Source organism: Corvus brachyrhynchos, unplaced genomic scaffold (genome assembly GCF_000691975.1).
Source record: "Corvus brachyrhynchos isolate BGI_N302 unplaced genomic scaffold, ASM69197v1 scaffold136, whole genome shotgun sequence".
NCBI lineage: Eukaryota > Metazoa > Chordata > Aves > Passeriformes > Corvidae > Corvus > Corvus brachyrhynchos.
The window spans coordinates 3,843,413-3,865,584 of NW_008239080.1; the positions used below are offsets into that span (position 1 = coordinate 3,843,413).

The following is a 22,172-nucleotide window of genomic DNA, read 5'->3' on the forward strand; positions in this document are numbered from 1 at the left end:
CCCCGGCCCCAGCCGGTGGGGGCCCAGAGGCTCCAAGGCCCCCCCACCTTCCGGGAGGCGAGCTGGAACGAAAGGAAATTCCCGCCTTTCCACACGGTTTAAATATGTAAATTGTGAGAAGCATCATTAGTCTAAAAGACTGTCCATCAACTCAGGTTCAACCCACTACAATCTGTTATACCTAAAGAAAGCTTATTTAGAGTTCTCTACTAACATTTTTAATAATTCATGACTTGGAATGGCTATATTGCATAAATGCATTACTATGTTTGTTTCAGTACAGCTTTAACACCAGCCAGCAATTCCCTGAATGTTGCAATGTGTTTCCATCCAGAGTAATTCTGTTCTAGTCAGACTCTGTATCTCTCATATTTCTACCTAGTACTCTTTTTCAGGTTAATTCATATAGAAATATGTGTCTGTTTATAGGCAAAGCATATTATTTGAAGTAAAAGCTTCACCATATTAATGTAGACTCACTTTCTTAACAAATACATATAATGTAGTCTGAAGTATAAATTCCACTGCAATTTCCCTGGGAAAAATACTGAATTTCATGTTTGGCTTTCACTCATTCACCCATGATCAGTGGAACCATCGAATGTTTGGAGAACAAGAATGACTGAGATACAGAGGTGACATGAAGTAATTCTTTGCATTCCGCCTATGTTTTCTCCCTCTTTTTTTTATTTCCTTATTTTTTTTCTAATTGAGGAAATGCCAAATAATACCAAAATTTTTATGCAGGAATTATTAGACCTTCTGTAGTGGGAATAATAAAAAAAAAACCACAAACAAACCAAGAAAAAAACTATAAGAGAATTCCATCAGAACTCCCCCCTGAGGTGAAACCAAGAAGCAACAAAACTTGAAAAGAATTTATGAATCTTATCATATTTTTTAATTTCATGAATATGCAGAACAGGTTCACTGTCCTTCTAGCAGATGAGGGACTGGGAGTTATGCCAAAAAAGTGTCCAAACCAGCTGAGCCTGAGGCACTCAGGAGCACAACAAAGAACAGCAAGTGACAGTACCAGGGGACTCCATGCTGAGAATGAAGGCCCCCTTCTGCCAGTACTACCTGTTGTTTAAGTAGGATTGCTTAAGGGCTTGGATTTGGGATGCCATGGTGAGGCTACCAAGGCTTGTCCAGCCCTGGGACTATCATCTCTTGCTGCTCTTCCATGTAGGTACCGGTGACATGGCCAGTGCAGACGTGGAACACACCACAGGTAACTTCATGTCTCCAGGAGCATGATAAAGGACGTGGGTGCTCCAGTGTTTTTCTCTACAATCCTGACAATGAGAGAAAGTGCTTGAGAGGGGGTGGATAAATCCTGCTGGTCAACAACTGCTTACAAAACTGGTATTGATAACAGAATTCCATATTTCAGGACCATGGGACCCTCTCACAGGATTGAGGCTAGGAAGATGTGGTATTGACTTGATCAAAAGGGACAGAAGTATCTTTGACAACAGATTGACCAACCAAAATCAAGTGAAGAAGTGATAGACTCAGTTGTCAAGCAAAGGGTGCAACAGATTTAGATTAGAGAGACCTTCTGATAAATATTTTAGAGCTGCAGAGGGCCCTCTTCAGTCTATACACAAAAATAAGGAGGTGTAAAGAGGGCAGAATCATGGAGAAAACTATCACACTTTTTCTGAGAAATTAATCCAACTGTGTGTCCATCTGAGGTGCCAGCACATTAACCCCTGCTGCACCCCAGCAAGTAAAGACAGAGCCAGACTTTTCTCGCTACACAGTGGACCCCAGTAAAAGAGGTAAAGGCCATAAACTGAAATAAAGCCAAGTCCATTAAAATGTAAATAATATCTTTTTTACTCTAAAGGTAAGGCTGAAATAAGTTGCCTGTATATGAAGTATCCATCCTTGGGTTTATCAAAATCCCAACTGGATGAGATTCTGACCAGCCTGTTGTAATTGACCATGCTGTAAACAGGATAGGGGGAACTAACCAATCTCCAGAGATCCCTCCCAGTGTCTACTTATGTATGATTTTGCAATACGGATACCTGTAACTGATCAAAACACCTACAGTTTAATAGGTACCTTTCACTACAGTGATATAAATCTTTATGGGAATGGTTTAAAGGTATAGAAAAAACAAAAATAGAGTCCTAGAATTGCATTGCAGAAATATTATACATTGAGAATTGATAAAAAGGTAGTTCACACTTGTTGAAATCACTTAGGTAGAGAAAATTACATCAGCAGAAAGTGACACTAAAATATCTCCATTAGAAAATGCGTCAGTAGTTTATTTAACACTCATTTGACTTGAGTGCAAATGAGTGTACAAGGATAGGAAGCTCAGGTTCTTTTGATCCAATCTTGGAGTAAAAACATTTAAGATTGACTTGCGCCAGGATAGAATCAGACTTTTAGTTACTAGTGACAGATTACACTTGACTTTAGGTCACATTTCTGTGCTTTTCTTACTTGAATAAAAAATGTTCTGTAAAGGGATCTGTAAATTTAGTTATGCAGGTACTTCACCGGAAGTCCGAAGTGGGGACATTTCATGTAAATATAGTATGCATTGATCAGAGCACAAGACTTCAGAAATCCAAATCCACTTCAGATTCCAAAACTAAAAAAGGAAAAATTCTGTCGTTTTCACTCATATTTTATAGCACATCTGAACTAAGGGTAATGCTACATTAGCAAGCAACACAGATAACCCTATAGTGAAACAATGTGTACTGAGACTTGGTTGCAAACTATACATTTGTTTGGAGGGAGCGGCTTGCTATTTTTTGGACGTATGGAGAGCATTAGGTCTTATGGACTTATGGAGAGCATTAGCACATTTGCTGTTTCAGTTTCTTTCAAAAATTATCAGATTTATGTGCACTGAGACCACTGTAAGGCAAAGCACAATTAAGTGAGGATGACTGAGAAATTCATGTCCAGAGCTTAGTCCTGGGCTAAACTAAAACACTAATGAGTCTGAACCATAAGAACCATGACAACAAGAAACATATGAACACATGGTTGGTTTTAAATTGCTTTGAGCAACAGATTCATAAAGGCCAAGTCTTCTGAAACAGCAGTTTGGTATCTCAGTATGGACAACAGCTTGGAAATCTCTGGCTTTAAGTCTGTCCCTCATTAGTCATCTGAGATACTCAAATTAAGTGTAAATGTACTGATTGCCTATAAATGTTGTCCATATGTTTGTCTGGTTTTGTGCCCACTAGAAAATCAGTGATCCATTTAACAGAGCTAGACAAAATGTGCCAAGTGACTGAAATAGTTTAACTCTTACTGGTCCATAACAGTGCATATCATACCACTTCAATGAAACTCAGCATTAGTGCTTCAAAAAAATTCTGCATATTGTCACAAGCCCTAAAAGACATCAGAAACTAGATTTAGACTGTTCTTACTGACAATCTGCCTGTTGGCAGAGGTATACTATGAACTGAAATGAACCATGAAGGAACCAGCTCTTTGTTAGCTCTGCACTGAACCATGAGGGAACCAGCTAATTGCTAGCACTGCACTGGCAGATAGTATAGAAGGTACATTTTCTTTGAGAGGTGAGTGCCTAGATGCTTTAGGTAGCTTCACTCACTGTGTGACGAGCTTGACTTATATCTCAGCGTAACATCTCTCTTGATGTAGCTCAGTTAGTGATAGGAAATAAAAACCTAGTAAGGAGTTATTTTCAGTTCCTTGATTCTGAGTACTAAGGACAAAGATATTTTGTTTCTTGAAATGTGTTCCTTGATGCATCAGGTGCTAAGTAGTATTCAAGAACCTTGCTCAAACACAATCACTGAGATATGAAAACAATGAAGAAAAAAGAAAGGAAGAAAAAGATCATTGGTGGGAATTGCAAAAGTTTTCAGTTGGTCTGGCTTCTTTCAGTTTGTGAGTGCATTGGCTATATCTGAAATATCCTTTGAAACAAGTATCTGCACTTTACAAACTTTGTAGAACAATTTTAGGATCTGCAAGACTGTTAGCGGTTTCTCATGTGAGATTAATATTATAAGATGATTTCTGATTTTAATATCTGCAGACTCTAATAAAATATATGCAGTATTTTTTAAAACTAAGCTCAGAAATATCAAACTTCGTTTTAAAATTATCTTATTACTAAAATACAAATATAGTGTAAGAGACTGAGTTTCAAATATTGACCTGATTTGGGGGGGAAGGGGGAGGGAGAGGTGTGAGAGGGTGTTTGGTCTCTTTTGTTTAATTTAGTTTTTTGGGGTTTTTAATTTTGGTTTGGTTTTTTTTTTTCATTTGTTAGGAGAAACAATGTTACATTTTGTACAGCAGAGGAAAACACAATGCACTTTTTGGTTTACTCTGTTGCCACTTGCTGGTTAGTTATACATCTGGGATGACTGTCACTAAATGATTTCTGAATAAGTCCAAAACTGAAAAGCATCTGCAAGCAAAAGTCCCAGTGCTATAGAAAACAATAATGCACATTCTGCATGTGTACCCACAGGGGAAAGACACAAAAGGCGTATCAAAGAGTCTGGCATTTTCATTTTATTACCTAGGCAACATTCCCAGTCTCCTCTGGCTGTGGACATATGCTTTTTAGTCATATTGTGATAGTTGTTTCATGCTTGAGGAATGAACAGTAATTGAGACACTGTTTTTTACATGCTTTAAATATGTCAACTTCATTAATAACTATAATTATGAACAGGAGGCCAAGTACACCTTCTCACAGTACCTGCTACCATGTAGAAACTCAGATATTTCTCCTCAGCCTTCATTATGTACACCTGTAGCTTCCAAGTTCCCAGCTTTATATTACCGCTGTTGGTTTTGGCTGTATTCCCAGTTTATTTTCCTACCTTCCAGACTGTCAGTTTTTCTCCACTAAACCTTTGTCAATTAGAAAATCTTTACTATTTCTATTAGTACCTGCATGCAATCCATTAAGAGAGATTAAAAAATCTTGGGTTTGTTCTATGTAAAACTGATTGTAAATGACCAAATGGACAGAAAGGAACTGTGTGAATGAAACAAGCTTTTTAGTGTGATCTTTTAGTAATAAAAACATCCCTTTTCCAAAAGAAAAAAAAAAGATTGCGGAGACACTGTAATACTAATCACGTCTTTCAGCATTATGAAGAATGAATCAAGAAGTGTACTGAAACCACCACCAGTTTAGGAGGAGTTTCTGGAGTCTTCATTCCCAACTGTTTTGCATGATACAAATTTAGACTAAATTTGGGGTTAGACAAAAAAACCCTCAAATAAATGCATATCAGGAAAAAATATTCAGAAATTTATTTTTAAACTAGGTAACTAATACACAATAGTTGTTTGATATTGATGCCTTTTCCTGGTCTTAAAATCAGGAGTCATACACGGTTAGAAGGGGAAAAGGGATTTTACCTTGGTATTTATTTTAAGGATCCTTAGGTGTACACGTCCAGGTCATGTGCATCAAGATGCACCCTGCCGAAATGCGCCACTCCCCACCCACCCCCACCCCCCCGCACAACATTATAGGTCTTACTAATTAGCATATCTATCAAAGATTCCCCAATGAGAAGCTCAAGTGAACCCCTCCCCAAGGAGACTTCTCCTGGATGGTTCTATTTTAGTTTACAGAATGTGTTCTGGAGAGGACCTTGGGGTCTGGGGCACACTGATCCCCAGCTACGAAGCTTCTAAAATGTTTAGTCTCTTAGCTTAACAAACAAGTCCAAGAACGTAGAGAAAAAGCACTAGGAATACAGAAGTTGTAAAAAGGTATAACAGGGGTATAAAAGAAAAGGCAAAAAATCTTCATGGCATCAATATAATACTAGCTTTGATCCAGTTGAAGTGTACTGAATGTCATGGATGCTAAGAAAACCCAGACTTTTACAAAGTCTTAGGCTTTCCTCACCTGTCTTTACTGAATATATCTCCTCCTTACAATAGTTGTCTAAATCTTCTCTTATTTTTTTTAATTGCCCCAATGATTTCACTCCAATTGTCAGATGTATATTTTTTTTCTTATGATGCTCTTGATTTTCGATCCCAAAATTTCTTTCAGTTTCTAAACTGTCAAGCAGAACACACATCAAACACAGTCTTTATTTACCAAAGGTATATCTTTGTTATCTCTTTTTGTCTCTAACTTGTAGCTGAGAGAAAAATGCACTGCAGACTTAATTTCTGTTTAATCCCAAATAGCAACTAAGCACCACAGAGCTGCTTGCTCACTCCACACCCTGGTGGGGTGGGGGAGAGAATTGGAAGGCTAAAAGTTAGAAAACCTGGGGGCTGAGAAAAGTTTAATTCTTTAAATGAAATTATTAAAGAGAGAGAGATGTTAAATCCAAGGAAGACAAGTGATGTAAATGAAACCAATTGCTCAGCACCAACCAACTGTTGCCCAGCCTGTTCCCAGGCAGTAGACCCCTGGCCAGTTTTTCCCCAAGTTTATATGCTGTGCACAGCATCACAACTGCCCTTTGGTTAATCGGGGTCAGCTGTGTCCTCTTACAGCCTTGTGCCCCCCAGCCTACTCAGTAGCAGGAGAGCATGCGAAGCTGAAATGTTCTTGACTTAATGTCAGCCCTGCTCAGCAACAACTAAAACATCAGTGAGTCATCAACATTATTGTCATCTTAAATCCAAAACACAGCACTGTACCACTTACTAGGAGGAAAATTAACTCTATCCCATCCAAAACTAGGACACTTCAGAAATGTCATTCTCCAGAAACATAAAAGTCACAGCAATGCTTACATGGTTATAGCTGAGAAATTGTATATTGGGAATGTCTCCAGGCCATGGTTAGAATCATAGAATCAGCTACAGTTCAAGTACAACTATTAACCCAGCAGTGCCAAGTCCTGAGAGACTAAACTGTGTCAGTCATTGCCACATCTACACAACTTCTAAATACCTCCAGGGATGGTGACTTAACTATTTCGTGGACAGCCTGTTCCAGTACTTGATAACCCTTTCCCTGATTTTTTTACCTGCTTTCAGGTAGTTGCAGAGAGTGATAAGGTCCCCCCGAGCCTTCATTTCTCCAGGATAAACAACCAGTCCTCATGAGACTTGTGCTCCAGACCTTTCACCAGCTTCATCACTCAAGTATTTTATTATTCTATAATTTCTTACTAATGGAATGGTCATTCTGAACATTTTCTTACTTTTTTTTTTTTTTTTTAATTTAAGTAAAAGTACCAGTTTGCTTCTCATCTTCATGTTTTAGATGGACTATACATTATGAATTAAGGGTTTGTATTCCAAATAAGCACCATCCTGTTTGTCTTAGAAAATTGAAACCTCCTTCTTCATCTATTATTGAGTACAATTGTGGCAGCTAATCCAGAATAGTGCTTATATAGTCTTTTTCCATACGTATCAGTACAAATATCAGTAAATATCAGTTTATATATCAGTAAACAAATACTCTTTATTCTTGTTCAGAGTATGCATGCTTAATGAAATACCAAAACAGAAAGATGTTCTGGTGCACTTCTTATCAATTATCTCATGATTTCTCGATGTACAGAATGTTACAGACCTCTGCTATGTTTTCTTCAGCTGTATTATCTTTCAAACATGCACATATTATGCAAATTAAAAAGAGAGGAACAATCCTTGAAATAATTTTTATTTTTAAAGTTACTTTTAATGTTCAGGGTTTTAAAGCAATTATGTTTTCTAGCTCTTCATACACTTTTCAGAAACAGCCATTTAATTGGAGATAAATAAGTTATTTACATTTGTATTTTAACAATTGTACTACTATACACTTCCTTTTTAAAACATCTGATTCAAAGAAACCTGTCCAGTTTTTTTCCCACTAAGTTAACCCTGATACTACACTTTTTAAAATGATATACTGAAGTTTTCAGTTAAAGTTAAGAAAAAAACCCAAAAAACCTACACCCAGAATAGGATTGATTTCATAAAGTTTTCAGTTAAAGTTAAGAAAAAAAAACCAAAAAAACCTACACCCAGAATAGGATTGATTTCATATCAAGATTAAATTATATGCTATTGCATTATATGCTATATGCAGTTTTACATTCTTCTGGTCAAAGTGAAATATGCAAACCTATAATTTAATGAGATATATATAAAATAAAAAGAATTTGCAATGTTATTTATTTAGAAGACAGCTAAGGGTTTGCTCTTTTGTATCACAATATCCTTAATAAAATATTTTAAGAAAAGTTATGCTGTACATGAAAAAAAGATCCTCTCGGTCTCATTCTTCCTCTGGTCTAAAACATTATTTTGAAACTATATAGCTGCAAACAAGTGGAATGAGTTTCAGCAAGCACTGCATACCAAAGTTCTGTAAAAAGAGTACCCTGGCATTGGTTATTATGTTTGCAAATGGTGAAGCAGAAAATGTTGGGGAATTCCTGAAAAAGAAGCAACTTGTGAGACTAATATTTAACAGCAATGTATTCTTTGGATAACTTCTATTTGAGACTGCATTGAGAGAATTAACTTCCTGCTTATTAAGCCAAACGGAGTTGTACATCACAGAATCACAGAATATGCTGAGTTGAAAGGGACCCACAAGGGTCGTCAAGTCCAACTCCTGGCATTCCAGAGCACCATCCCAAAGAGACCCACCATGTGCCCGAGAGCATTGTCCAAATGCTTCTTGAGCTCTGTCAGGCTTGGTGCTGTGACCACTTCCCTGGGGAGCCTGTTCCAGTGCCCAACCACCCTCTGTGTGAAGAACCTCTCTCTAATATCCAGCCCAAACCTCCCCTGGCACAGCTTCCCTTGGGTTCTGTCACTGGTCACTACAGAGAAGAGATCAGTGCCTGTCCCTGCTCTTCCTCTCATGAGGAAGTTGTAACTGCAATGAGGTCTCCCCTCAGTCTCCTCTCTTCCAGGCTGAACAGACCAAGTGACCTCAGTCACTCCTCATAAGGCTTCACCTCAAGGCCCTTCACCATCTTCATTGCCCTCCTTTGGACTCTCTCTAATAGTTTAATACATGTATGTGTTTTGATTTTCCAGATATTAGCATTTTAAAATTATTTAACATTGCTGTACCTCAGGACGAAGAACAAAAAGAAAAAAGACACTGTAGGTGAAAAAGGAAGAGTAGGGATCTTGCATGTGTGTCTTGACAAACCATGGTCATATATTATTCTGCCTGAGATGGCTGGTGGAAAATACACTGTGGTGATCTACTTCCAGTTCTCACAGGGCTCTTGAAGTCTTCTTCTTTCAGTCTGCAGGAAACACATTTCTCCACAGCATCCCTCAATTCTTAATTTAACCCATTAACAGAAGATGATCAAAATCAGATTTGATAAAGTTCTACAAATGCTAGTAAAGATTGCTTAGTCAGAGGTTATGTCCTTTCATGCTTCTGTTGCTCTGAATCTTCAATTCCCTATTTGTCTTGCCTATCCTATTTTTCTAATCCTTTCACCTATTTAAATCTATATGATTAGGTGATCCCTCCAGGATCAACCACTGTCTCCTCACATTCCTATCAGGTTTGCACTTCAAATTTGAGGTTTGATTTTTGGGGTTTTTTTCCTATTGGCTTATAGTATCCTTCAGAATCGTCCTGTTAGCTGCAATGGCTGCACAAATCCAACCCTTCATCCAATTCCTGCAAGGGTGTGGATAGAATTCCATCAGTAGAAGAACAGGCTACATCTTTAGTGGTGCAGAGAAGGAGGGAGAAGAGACAGAGAAGAGAGAAGAGGGAAGTGAATGAAGAGAGAAAAAGAAAGAGAGGATCAGTGTCACAATTGCAATCACACCAATAGGAAAAGAAAAATAATTTATCACACTTGCACAAAAATTTCAGTCACAAATAATCTTTTATTGTGGCTTATTGATGAGTTGCTGGTCTCATCAATATGCTGATGAAATCCAAAGCATGAAGAAAAGACCTAACAACACACCAGCATCATAAATTGTAATAGGTTTAATAAATAGGGCTAGTGGGTACAGTGTTTGCAATACCATTAAAAGGTGTGAGCCTCCTGAAGTCCTGTAGGCAAGCACCTTCAATATCCAGAAATAGAACTTCATTAAAGTAATAAGATACAAACTGCAGGAAGGCCAGCAAAATGCAAATTGCTATAGATTGCCCTTAATAAGATCAAGCTCTCCCAGGGAGTGGAAATGAGACAGAAAAAGTTATAGCTAAGATTAAATATTTTTACAGCCTTACAAGATTAGAATGAAAGTCTTTAAATTTCCTGCTATTGGAGAGAAAAGCCTTTTCTTTCTCTCTTATGAAATATGAGCTAATGGGTAAAGCGTGGTTAACCTCTACCATACCAAATACAGCTAGAACCATAAAATCCAAAGTTGTAATTTCTTAAAGTATTACTTCCCTAAACTCACAGTATAGTCATCTTACAGCACAAATGATTGATATTTTATTGCCTCATCCTAAATAATACTAAAACTCATTTTAACTATGTGTTAGGAAAATAGAGAAAGAGGGGAAGACAGTTCTTAACATTTGAATGTGAAATGTTAAGTTAGGATTTTATTGTAAGAATACTATTCCCTTTCCTCTTATCTGTATAAATGTTTCATAATGGAAATTCCCTCTCAACAGTCCTTTAGTATGCTTAAAAATCTATAACTAACCTGCATTTTCCAGGAAAAGGAGAAACAGAAATCTGGAACTGGTGCTCTTAAAATCATGATCTGATTCTCAAGACAAAGTAGGACAAAGACATTCAAAAGCAGAGAGGAAAAACCTGAGACTGGAATAATTTTATAAAAATGGGGAGGGCTGGACATGCTCTTATCCCTCAATTTATCTGGGATGTCTCCATTTTTACAGTTCCCTTTTCTTTCTCTCTCTCTTCCTTCTAGTAAACTGCATCTTTAAAATGATGGCAACCCTTAGCAAATTAAAATTGATCTCCTTTATTTCTTGTCCTACGACCTCTTTACTAATTTTTTAAGTGATGTAGAGTTTTAAGAAAAAACCTCAAAAGTAAACTCTCATTGATTTTTCAATTAAATAATTTGGATTTCGAAGGAGTGCTTGTACTTGACTTTTGGTGACTTATTTCTAAATTGTGTTATGAAACAAGTGAATTAGACTGTTGGACACAATTTGTGCTTTTCCCAGAAATTATTGATTCTTATAACAAGCCATTCTGAGACCATAAGTATTACAGAAATTCTCTTGTAATCAGAAGCTGCTATGAATTTTTCATGTGTGGATGCATCTATCCCTATGTGACCCTGATAAACAGACTGATCCAAGTTTTTAGTGTATGAACCAACTTCAGTTATGCATTATGAAGCAGTTGCATACTGTTAGTTTTGGTAATGGAAAGCCGTACTGAAGAAAAGATGAAAAGAGCACTGAGATTTAATTTCCAATACAGAGGATGTGTATTAAACACAAACATCTGAAACACTGCAATTTTTTTTTTTTTTGGTCTCGGGATAAATTCTAGAAAATTGTGCTGGGTTTAGTGACTCAGAATCTGGGGACACTGGAATTCCTCTTTTGGGGAATCCAACCTGCCTAGTTTCAGGCACACACCGTCCTTCAGGAGCTGTGACACTGGGTTCAGAATGACAAAACTCTCGACAGAAAAGATGCTGAAATTTTTCACAAAGTAGCCTAGTTCTCCTGGGCATTAGCAACTGTCCAGCTGTATGAGCTAACTACGTGGGGGAGGTTTCTACTAAAGTTCTGTGCATATTGTTCTAATTTAAAAAGTGAAGAATGATGGCATATCTCTGAAAATGAGTACAGTCAAGCCCCATGAGTTGCAAATTAAGGTGAGTGTGGATCCATGTTCTATTTCTTCCAAATGACTTTCCTGGAATGTGCTTCATTATACTGAAATGTTCTATAAATTTAAAGCAGAGATGAGTGAAAGTTCAAAAGAGGAGACTTGACATGAAATAATATTTTGAATGTCTGGGTCCTTCTAAAGATATTTAGTTTGAAGTATTTTTGGAACAGCCTGTTTCTTTAACTTTCCTCTATTTTTGAGCCTGAGGTTGGGAAAATGCCACTTTGTGGTGATTGAAGTGTACTGATGTGATAATAGTTGTATGCGTAAGATCTAAATTTGAATGAGCTGTTATGTTAAGGCAGGAGATAGCTTTGTTTTATGGAAACCAGTAGTTGTTCTGCATTTTCTTACGTTATTTAAAAAGTTACCAGCTGCAACACCAGGTTTGTAATTCAAAAGCAAGATGTTATTTCTGACTGTCAGTATCTAGACTATTCCTTTGGAATACCACAGTTAATTCCCCACAGTTCTCCTCTTACCTGAGATCTAGGGGCAAACTGAAGGCTTTGGACAAGCTTTTAGGGGGGTCAAGTTCCTGTCAGTACTTCGGTTTAACAGGAGTGTGTTCATGACCTTTCACTAGTCATTAAACAATTGAGCTAAACGTCAAACCAGATACATCATCAAAGGCTGATACTCAAATGTCTGTCGCTAGATAGATTATTTGGTTTATTTTGCACAAACAACTTAAGGCTGTTGTTGTTTTTCCTTAGTTTTCCAGTACTGTTCAGCACCTGTCATGTTGAAGATTATTTGATTGGCACACTTCCTAGTAGGCTCTCTACAAGAGGACTAAAAGAAAGGTATAAACAGAAAAAATGGCAGAGGTCAGGAAGTAGAGACAAAAAAAGACCCATCACCAATTATTAATTATGTAAGAGGTCTCAAACTGAATTTGATTTGTTGTCATAAATTTATTGCTGGACTGGGCCAGCATCAAATCTTATTTTTCTCCCATAAATCCTTTATCTTTCCTAAGAAAAATCTTCCCTTATTCACATCAACAAATTTTAAAACACTTTGACTGTAACATTCACTTATATAAATGTTTGTTCTTAAATACCTCTTAGGGTCTTCTAATGTTCACAGTTCTTGTAGCATCTCATAAAATAAAATTTTGAATTTACTAAAATATATAAATTCACAGAAGTTTGGATTTTTAATAGAATATTTTTCCTTTTTTCTGCAAACATAATATATACATAATGTTTAATATTGGCCATGCTCAAATGGAATATCTGTGTCACTACTAGTAACAGCCATGTTGCATGTTTGCATGCCTCAGCATGTTATGGATGAATCTCCACACAGAAAACTAAGCCCAACAAGATTTACATTGTACTGTGAGAACCATCATGTTTGAGCAGTGATGGAGATAATTGATTAAATTGTGAAGGCATAGGCCAGAATTTATTTGCACGTTAAATGTTACATGAAATCTAAAATAATTTTAAGAGAAGCCTGTTACTAGCATTAATTGGGATTCAATTTTAAGAGAACTAAACTTTCACCAAAATATACTTTTACAAAAAATGTCACTTTAAAATTATCAATATCAAATGCAGCAATAATTACGATTTTTTAGCAAAGCACCATTCTATGAAGTGGTTGTGTATAGAGACCTGCAGTGCAAATAAAGAGTTCCCATTTAAGATAATTTTCTTTGTGGTTACAAATTACAGTACAGTTCATTTAGAGTTATAAAGACGCAGCATGTCTAGATACCAGCCATATTTTAAGCTGGAACTTGCACTGAATGAAAACATAAGTTTCTCTTTACTACTGGTGTGCTATTCAATATGATGAAAATCTTACTTTTTTGCATATACTTATTAAATGCTTTCATTATACACAGAATTATTACAATGTAACACAAAACTCATTACAACTTTCCAAACTTTCTTTGTAGCAGCTGTTTTAAATATAAATTAATTTAACTTATACATTATTTAAAATGTTAGAGAGATAAGCAAATTGAAAATATTCTTTGTTTCTCCTGTAAGCCTCGCTTAAAATTTAAATTTAAAAAAAAATCCTGGTTTATCCTTTACATCAGATGATATATAATTTATAATAACTTAGGGTACAAAAGAATGTAAGTAGGTTTGGAAGAACAAATAAATATACTGATCAGAATTTTTAGGATATAACTATATAGGAAAAGATACCTAAAAAATATCTAAAATAAAATAAATAAAAATATCTAACTTTACCTAACACTACCTCAACTTCTGTAGATAACTAGTACCTAATATTAAGGTATTTACCCTAGTATTTTACATTTTTAAGTGCTTAACACACAAAAACCCCACATAGGCTTTGTAACTTACATAGGAAGAGTAAAATAGAAAAAAGACTTTTTTAATAAAATAATATATAAGAATACATCAGTTAGTGATTCTAATAAGATTCAGTAACTAATTTTGGTGATTTTTAAATAGTAGTCTTATCAAAGCCAATCTGTACCGCTTAGAAACTAGATTTTTAATTGTTATTTTTCAACAATTCTGAGTCCATGTTTCATACTTTTTTCACCTTATTCTTTTATGCCACTTTTTATAATTGTTCTTCCAATTAACATCAGTATTAATAACCATATGGCAAACCTCATGACACTCAGCCCCAAAGGTGTTCCTTTGCTGTGAGTTAGGCAATCTAATCATTACAGAGATACTAACTCATATTTGATCAAGCCATGTATGTCTTTTAGAGTAGCAACTACAGAGCTAATTGCAGACTTTCTTCATGTCAGAAGTAAAATTTCCTTAATTTGCGGAGTAGCACTGTTAATACATTCACTCTTCCTACAACCTGTGAAGAACAGGTAAATAATTCATTATCAGAGGACAGAAAAGTAGTGTTTTTTGTGGGACTTCACTCTGCATAGGTCTTGTCTTAGCTCAGACTTCTATAGTAAAACTGAAAGTAAGTGTTAAACCAAATGAAAATGAACAGGTATCCTGGTTTTGTTTTGTTCTGCTTTATTTTGTTTTGTTTTTAAACAAGCTTGTTTATTTAGGATATAAGTGCAAACAGACCTGAACAATGAATACAATGCTATAATGACAAATGGGAATCTAATTTTGTTAGTGAATATGTATGATTATGCAAATAGTTAAATAAATAATAACTTAAAAGTAAAGCCCTAAAGTAGCAACTCAGAAAAGACCCTCAAATTAACAAAAATGGGTGCATAAATAATGTTAGGATCTCAATATGGTGTAGAGCAATTGCAAATATGATTTCACAGATGCTTACATTTTTATGGTCACATTTATTTCACAAGGTTAAATGAACTGCTCTTAGCACTAACAAAATGAAGTTGCTTGAAGGTCTTTATGTAGGAAAAAAAGCCCTGCTTCCAACAGGCAAGGGTTTTGTGATGAAGCTTTCTATTGAGGCTGGAGTACATCTCACATTATGCGCCAATGATAAGTAGTCTTACAATATGTTCATCCTTTTTGGCCTTAATGGAAAAAGAGTTGTGCCCCATGAAATACTGGTCTGGCAGAAGAACTTCAAACAAACTTCTGTGTTTCCTTTTGTGTGTTTCTGTTTACAGGTGAGGTATTTTTTGTTCTTTCTGTGAATTAAAAACTTTAAGATGCCCCCAAAAATGCTTCAACCCCATGGTATCTTTAAAAATTAAATTGCTTCCATTTTTTCTCTAGGCATGGAAAACATATCTGGAGTGTATATCTGCATGATAAAAATTCTGCTCAACCTATATATACAAAGGACAGGCTTGAAGATTTGCCTTGTTCATAATTCAGATCTTTGCTGTGTGTGATGAACATTTTTCATTGTAGTTTCTGTTTACAGGTGTTCAGCTGCCATTTCCTAGTAAAGTAGCATTGACTAGGGCTTAAGGAAATGATTAATTCTTCATTTACTGTGTTGGAGAAAGGAAAATTTGCAAATGCACTTGAATGGCACTTTCTTACAACATACTCAGTTACTTGGATAAAGACATGCTCATGTACATATGTGGTTCTGGGTATGTGTACAAGGCATCAGAAATTTTGACCCTGTTATAGCTGGTAAAATCCACTCTTCTTAAGCATACTGTGCTATATATTGTACAAGGGAAAGCTATGTACAAGGAGTAACTGTAGTGTCATTTATGCATTTATTGTGTTCTTTAGAGGACAAGCAAAAGACAGTTTGCAGGAACTGAAAGGTACCATTTATTTTAACCTGTCTCCAGTGGATAGTAATACATAGCACAAACAAAGCGGAACAACATATAAATAGGTGTCCAACTCTGTTCCTTCAGTCTCTTGCTTGATCCACTGCATGCTTTCTACTGCAGCTTCTTGTCATTTATGTTGTTCATGTATGGTATGCCCTGACTGACAATCCCAGCTCTCTCAGCCTTTCCTCATTTGAGAGATTTGTCAATCTCTTAATAATATTACTGGCTGGACACTCTCCAGTAGCTCCATATCTCTCTTGCACCGGGCAGCCCAGAATTGACACAGCACTTCAGATGTGGCCTCCCCAGGGCTGAGTAGAGGGGAAGGATCACGTCCCTCTACCTGCTGGCAGCATTCCTCCTAATGCAGCCCGGGATGCTCTTGGCCTTCTTGGCCACAAGGGCCTATGGCTGACTCTTGTCCAACCTGGTGTCCACCAGGACTCAGCTTCTTCTCTGTAAAGACTTGTATCTATCAAAACCCTTTTTATCTGCTTACACTTGTGTATAGTTTATTGCAACATTGCACTTTCAGTTACCATAAAACTACACAGAGAAGAAATAATGTGTAAGAATTTGTAGTTTATTCTGCACATGTGCATGATATACATAAATGTGAGTAATATTTTGTGCTTGATGTGACAATCCTTATGTAATGAAAAATCTGCAAACAACAGAATTTCAGCATTTGATTGGAAGATAATTTTAGTGAGACTAGAAAAATACTGCTGCTTTCTAAACAAAACTATTGGCAAGCCTCCTTTCACTTCTAATTTTGTAATCCATTTCCTGAACAGTTTTTTGGAAACAAGTTATCTCGCATTCCTAGTATATGCAAAAACCTAACCTGATGACAGAACAGTTTTTAAGAGGTGTCTGATTTTTATTTATGGGTATGGATTAGTAGTGCTCATTTTTTCCCATTTGATACTGATAAATATGCAGAGAACTGAGATATTTGAGTGTGGCTATTATCACAGATCACAGAATATTCTGAGTTGAAAGGGACACACAAGGATCATCAAGTCCAACTCCAAAGTGAATAGCCCATATGGGGATTGAACCTTGGTGTTAGCACCATGCTGTAACTAACTGAGCTAATCTCAGGGTCAATATGTAATAAGAAACACTAATCTGTGGGCTAGTAATGTAATTTGTCTCAAATGTATTTTCTTTTTCTTCTTTGACACAAATCACAGAAAATTATTTTCTCTTTCCAAGTTCACCTCTCTGTATTACATATCAAAAGAACAAAATATTTTAACAAAATCTTTCTGTCTCCTATAGAATCATAAAATTATTAATTTTGAAAAAGACTCTAAGATCATCAAGTCCAACTGTTACTATAGCACCACCATGTGCATCACCACATCATGTCCTCAAGTGCCACACCCACATGTTTTTTGAACACTTACGAGAATGGTGACTCAACCACTTTCCTGAGCACCCTGTTCCAAAGCTTGACTATTCTTTCAGTGAAGAAATTTTTCCTAATATGCAACCTAAACTGGTGCAACTTGAGGCCATTTCTCCTTGTCATGTCACTTCTTACCTGAGAGAAGAGATCAACCCCCATCTTGCTACAACCTCCTTTCAGGAAGTTGTAGAGATGCATAAGGTCTCCCCTGAGCCTCCTTTCCTGCAGACCAAACAACCCCTGCTCCTTCATCCACTCCCTCTAGGACTCGTTTTCCAGACCCTTCACCAGCTTTGCTGTCCTTCTCTGGACTCAGTCCAGCCCCTCAATATCCTTCATGTAGTGAGGGGCCCAGAACCGCACACAGCACTCAAGGTGTGGATTCGCCAGTGCTGAGTACAGGGGGACAGTCACTGCCCTGGTCCTGCTGGCCACACTATTGCTTATCCAGACCAGGATGTCATTGGCCTTCTTGGCCACCTGGACACACACTGGATCATGTTTAGCTGGCTGTTGACCAGCACCCGCAGGGCTTTTTAGCTGGGCAGCTTTCCAGCCACTCTGCCCCCTGACTGTGGCACTGCCTGGGGTTGCTGTGACCTAAGGTCAGGAACCAACACTTGGCCTTGTTGAACCTCACACAACTGGCCTTGGCCCATTGATCCAACCTGTCCATTATCCCTCTGAAGAGTCTTCCTACCCTCCAGCAGACCAACATTCCTACTCAACTTGGTTCCATTTGCCCATATTCCACGCCCTATCTTAAATCAGAAAGATACCCTTCAATTTTATTTCCTGACTTTTAAAGTTTATTCCAGTGGATTTAGAAAATCTATGTCACAGAAATCATGGGTGTGTCTCAAGCAAATGTAGCAATGATGTTCATCAACATGAGCACAAAACAAACAGAATGCAGTTGGGAAAATATAAATCACAAATACACTATGTACAAGCTGGTTGATGCAAATGTTCATTTGACCAGATATAGTAGAATATACATGTAGATAAGTTCATTTGATGTACTGGTATCAGTGGAGCTGTTTCACACTCCAGGACAGTCATACTTAGTGTGACTTCAAATTACTAACTTCCTTTCTTTTTTGTTATCTTTGCAACAATAAAATATTCTAAGCTTTTAATTTGGCAGGAGAGGGTAAGAGTATCATTGCAGAAAGGTCTGGGTCAACTGCTCAATCTGGACTCCCTTCCGAGTTCTGACTCTTAATTTATTATATTTTTAAAGTGTATTAGGAAATTAAATAATTTCTCTTTGCTGTTTATATGAAGCTCATAGCCCATATATCTTTGAAACATAATTGTCTCTCTTTCCAAATTTTAATAACAAAAAAACCTAAAATGCAGCAATGCTATTTACAGACTCTAAATACCAGTAGATGCCACAATTCTGGTACATCACACATTTCACTATCATCCTGTGGTAATTTATTTATGCACTCAGCTTTTAAAAAAACTCCTAAAGTTGTTTTGTTGACTGTTAATGTTTTCCAACAATTAGTAATAATACTATTGTAATTGCATTAAAATACAAAGAGTAACAGATTGTTTATTTTACTTAATGTATTACAGAAATACCAGTGTGATTGCTTGCCTGGATGGGAAGGAAAATTTTGTGAAAAGGAATCAAATGAATGTAATTCAGAGCCTTGTAGAAACAATGGCACCTGCATGGACCTTTTCAACAGCTATCGGTAAGCATTGCCCTTTTGTCACTATATGGTCATGTTCCAGGAAGGCTTGTGCATCCAGCTATTGTTTTGTTTCTCAGCTTGGGAAGGAATGTTATTATCCAAATGGACAAACACCTTGTGTCATGGATACAGTGTTTCACTGTACTTTCATGTCAAGCCAGCAGATATAATAAACTGTACATGTAAATTTTTTTTAAAAAGGAAAAGAGAAAAGCATGATTTAAAAACATTTAGCAAGCAACACAGTTTGGAGCTGTACTTTGTCAAAGGAAATATAGTCTCCCTTTCTTTCATATTTGCCCTATAAATACAAGAGATGCTTTGAAGAGGAAAAGTAGTGGTAGTGGGCAGTTGGATGAAGAGATCATATCATTGCTGCCACCTTGTGGCTTAAAATACCAACAAAATAGTAATTTAACTAAAATTTATATCCCCTCAGACAAAGCATGAGGATGTGACACTAACCACATTAATTTTAACTTAAACCCCAATCTTTACTTCATGCATGCATTTATGGTTTAAAAATTATTTTATTTCAGTAGCATACACAATCTAGTAATCAGCTTCTGCTCCATCAAGCCAGGGTTTGTCTATATTATGATGCCAATAGTAGAAGAGTCCTGTAAATTCTTAATAGACACAGATGTGTCTGCATATAGAGATTGGTGTAATAATTGCACATGGTACATAGGCTAGTGGTTGTACAGTGATTATATTCCTGGTAATATAGACAATAATCAGAAAGGAAACTTACCACAGTTGACAATGGGGAAATAATTCCCCAAATAGCCAAACACGACTAAGTTAAATAACATAGTATGTATAATATAATATTTTCATTTAATTAATTTTTGTTAAGAACTTAACCAAAAATGGTTTTGATGTCCTAGAGCTGTATTTTTTTGTGGTATTAAACATCCTAGTTTGATAAAATATTTTTATTCTAATAAAAGAAAGTATAGCAATGTTGAGAAAACCTGTTAAAATCTTTTTAATTGCCTTTTTTTTTCACTTTTTAAAGTCTGTTGGGACATAAAACAATTTTAAAATATTTTTACTTCTGTGATTCTTATTTTTCTGATGCTTGTAGTTCTTAGTAGTCTGCCACCCTCAAGGTCAATTTTAGGTAGACAGATATTTTGCAGGCATGAATCCTTACCTGTCCTTACACTTAGCCAATTTTTTCAGCCTCTAGAAGCATTATATATATTGCAGAAAGTAACAGGGCTTTTTCTGATTTTATTCATAGCTGGATGCACAAATCCAAGGACTCTCTATATTTTATTGAAAGTTAGAATTCTCAAAAAGTACTTTTTCTGGATTTGGCAAATACTGAACTGTTACAGAGAATGTTTACAAGAAAATTGGTTTGAACCATGAACACCACACGTATTTTTTTTCTCAGCTATTTGTCCTAGCTGACATAACAGAACAGGAAACTCAGACATACGATTGAATCATCATATAACGGGGGCATGATATACCAAACAAAACAGCATCTTCAGAGATACCTAGTGACTCTGAGAGTTGGCAACACCAAGTAAAATTAGTGTTTTATTTTTATAATATAAAGCAATTTCATTTCAATCATTAGACCTGTCCTTGTTTGTACACACAGATGCTAAAAGACCATAATTACTCTTAATTTAAAAAATGTGTTGGTTTGTAAATACTTTTCTCTTAAAAGCTACATCAAGACAAAGTATTTCTCTTACAGGAGCTAAGGAGTGGCAGTAACTGGTACCTGAACCTCAGGACATCCAGCCATATCTTTAAAACTAAATGTAGTTTTCAAAACAGGATAAATGGATTATAGTTGCCTAACAGAAATGATCATTGGTGTTCTCGAGCTGTGCCCATGCATTATTTTGGACAGGCATTAGTCTGGACCAAAGTCAGGCCAGCAACTGCTCTGAGAATCCAACAGTGATAGGCAATAAAGTTTTCTAGCCTGTGGCCGTTTTGGCACTGTTTATTTTCCTGCTATAAGTTGAGGTGCTGGCAGCAATACTCAGAATTTTCTGAATTTCTTTGAAGTTGGCCACACCATGACTGGTACTTGATATCACTTCCAACTTAAATTAATGTAAAGAACAGATAAATTTATCTTTCTTTTATGCTTTGGTAATCCTCATTAGTTTACTTTCTCTTAAATATTTGCAAGTCCAGCTGAAAACATCAGTTACTTTAAAAAAAAAGTAATTTATTGTGCAACAGCTTAAAAATATATTTTTGTATAGGAAAAAAGTGAATATAATGCAAAATGAAACATTTTCCTGCCAAATTCAAATCTGTGATAACACAATAATAATACAAACCATAAATACAATTTAAAACTTCAATTTTGAGTTCATTTTCTTTATCTGGGGCTATTAGTTGTTGAATCTTGAAGTGAAAACTATCTGGAAAAACTGAAGTATCAACAAGACTTCCAGAAATGAATATCTTTCTTTATGGATTCCATCATAGGAAAATAAATCACGTTCCAACAGGAAAAAAAATCAAATATTCTCAGATGCATATTTTTATTTTAAAAAATCAGGTAAGAAAGGTGCTGAACCAGTAGTCAAGCTTGAATTGTTGAATGTGAATGGTTTTTAACATAAGCCCCCTTTCATTCAAGTTAATTTATGTTCAGCCGATAAAATGAGAGACATCTTTTTCTTCCTTCTCAGTTTTCAGTTTGGCACATGGCACATGGCAAATAAATTAATTTAGAAAAATTTCATGCATATATTTCATGCATATATTTCCAGAACCTGTGACTTTAATTCTCATGATAACATGAAATCTCAAATTATGGCTCTGAACATTTATAGACTGATTCATCTATCATCAGCTGAATTCTTTATTTCTTCTCTATTGTATTGATAATTCTGAGGTTTAGCCCTAGTAACATCAAACCCTAATGTAGTGGTTTGGTCCAAGATACTCATTACTGTTTACCTTCTGTGAGATAAGAATTAGGAGAAAAGCAAAGCAGGCACAAAACTTGAAAGAATATAAAGAAGTTTATTAATAGACCTAAAAAAAGGAAAAATAAAATAAAATAATATATAATAATATAT

General features: G+C 36.0%; 1 protein-coding gene across 3 annotated transcripts in view; it reads left to right on the forward strand.

Moving 5' to 3' along the window:
• EYS (eyes shut homolog (Drosophila)) overlaps positions 1 to 22,172 on the forward strand; it is an 859,267-nt gene that overhangs the window by 350,927 nt on the left and 486,168 nt on the right. For all 3 annotated transcript variants that reach the window (XM_017739228.1, XM_017739229.1, XM_017739230.1), the window contains one exon: positions 18,983 to 19,104. In XM_017739228.1, the coding sequence (XP_017594717.1) occupies positions 18,983 to 19,104 (122 nt within the window). The remainder of the gene's footprint in view (positions 1 to 18,982; positions 19,105 to 22,172) is intronic.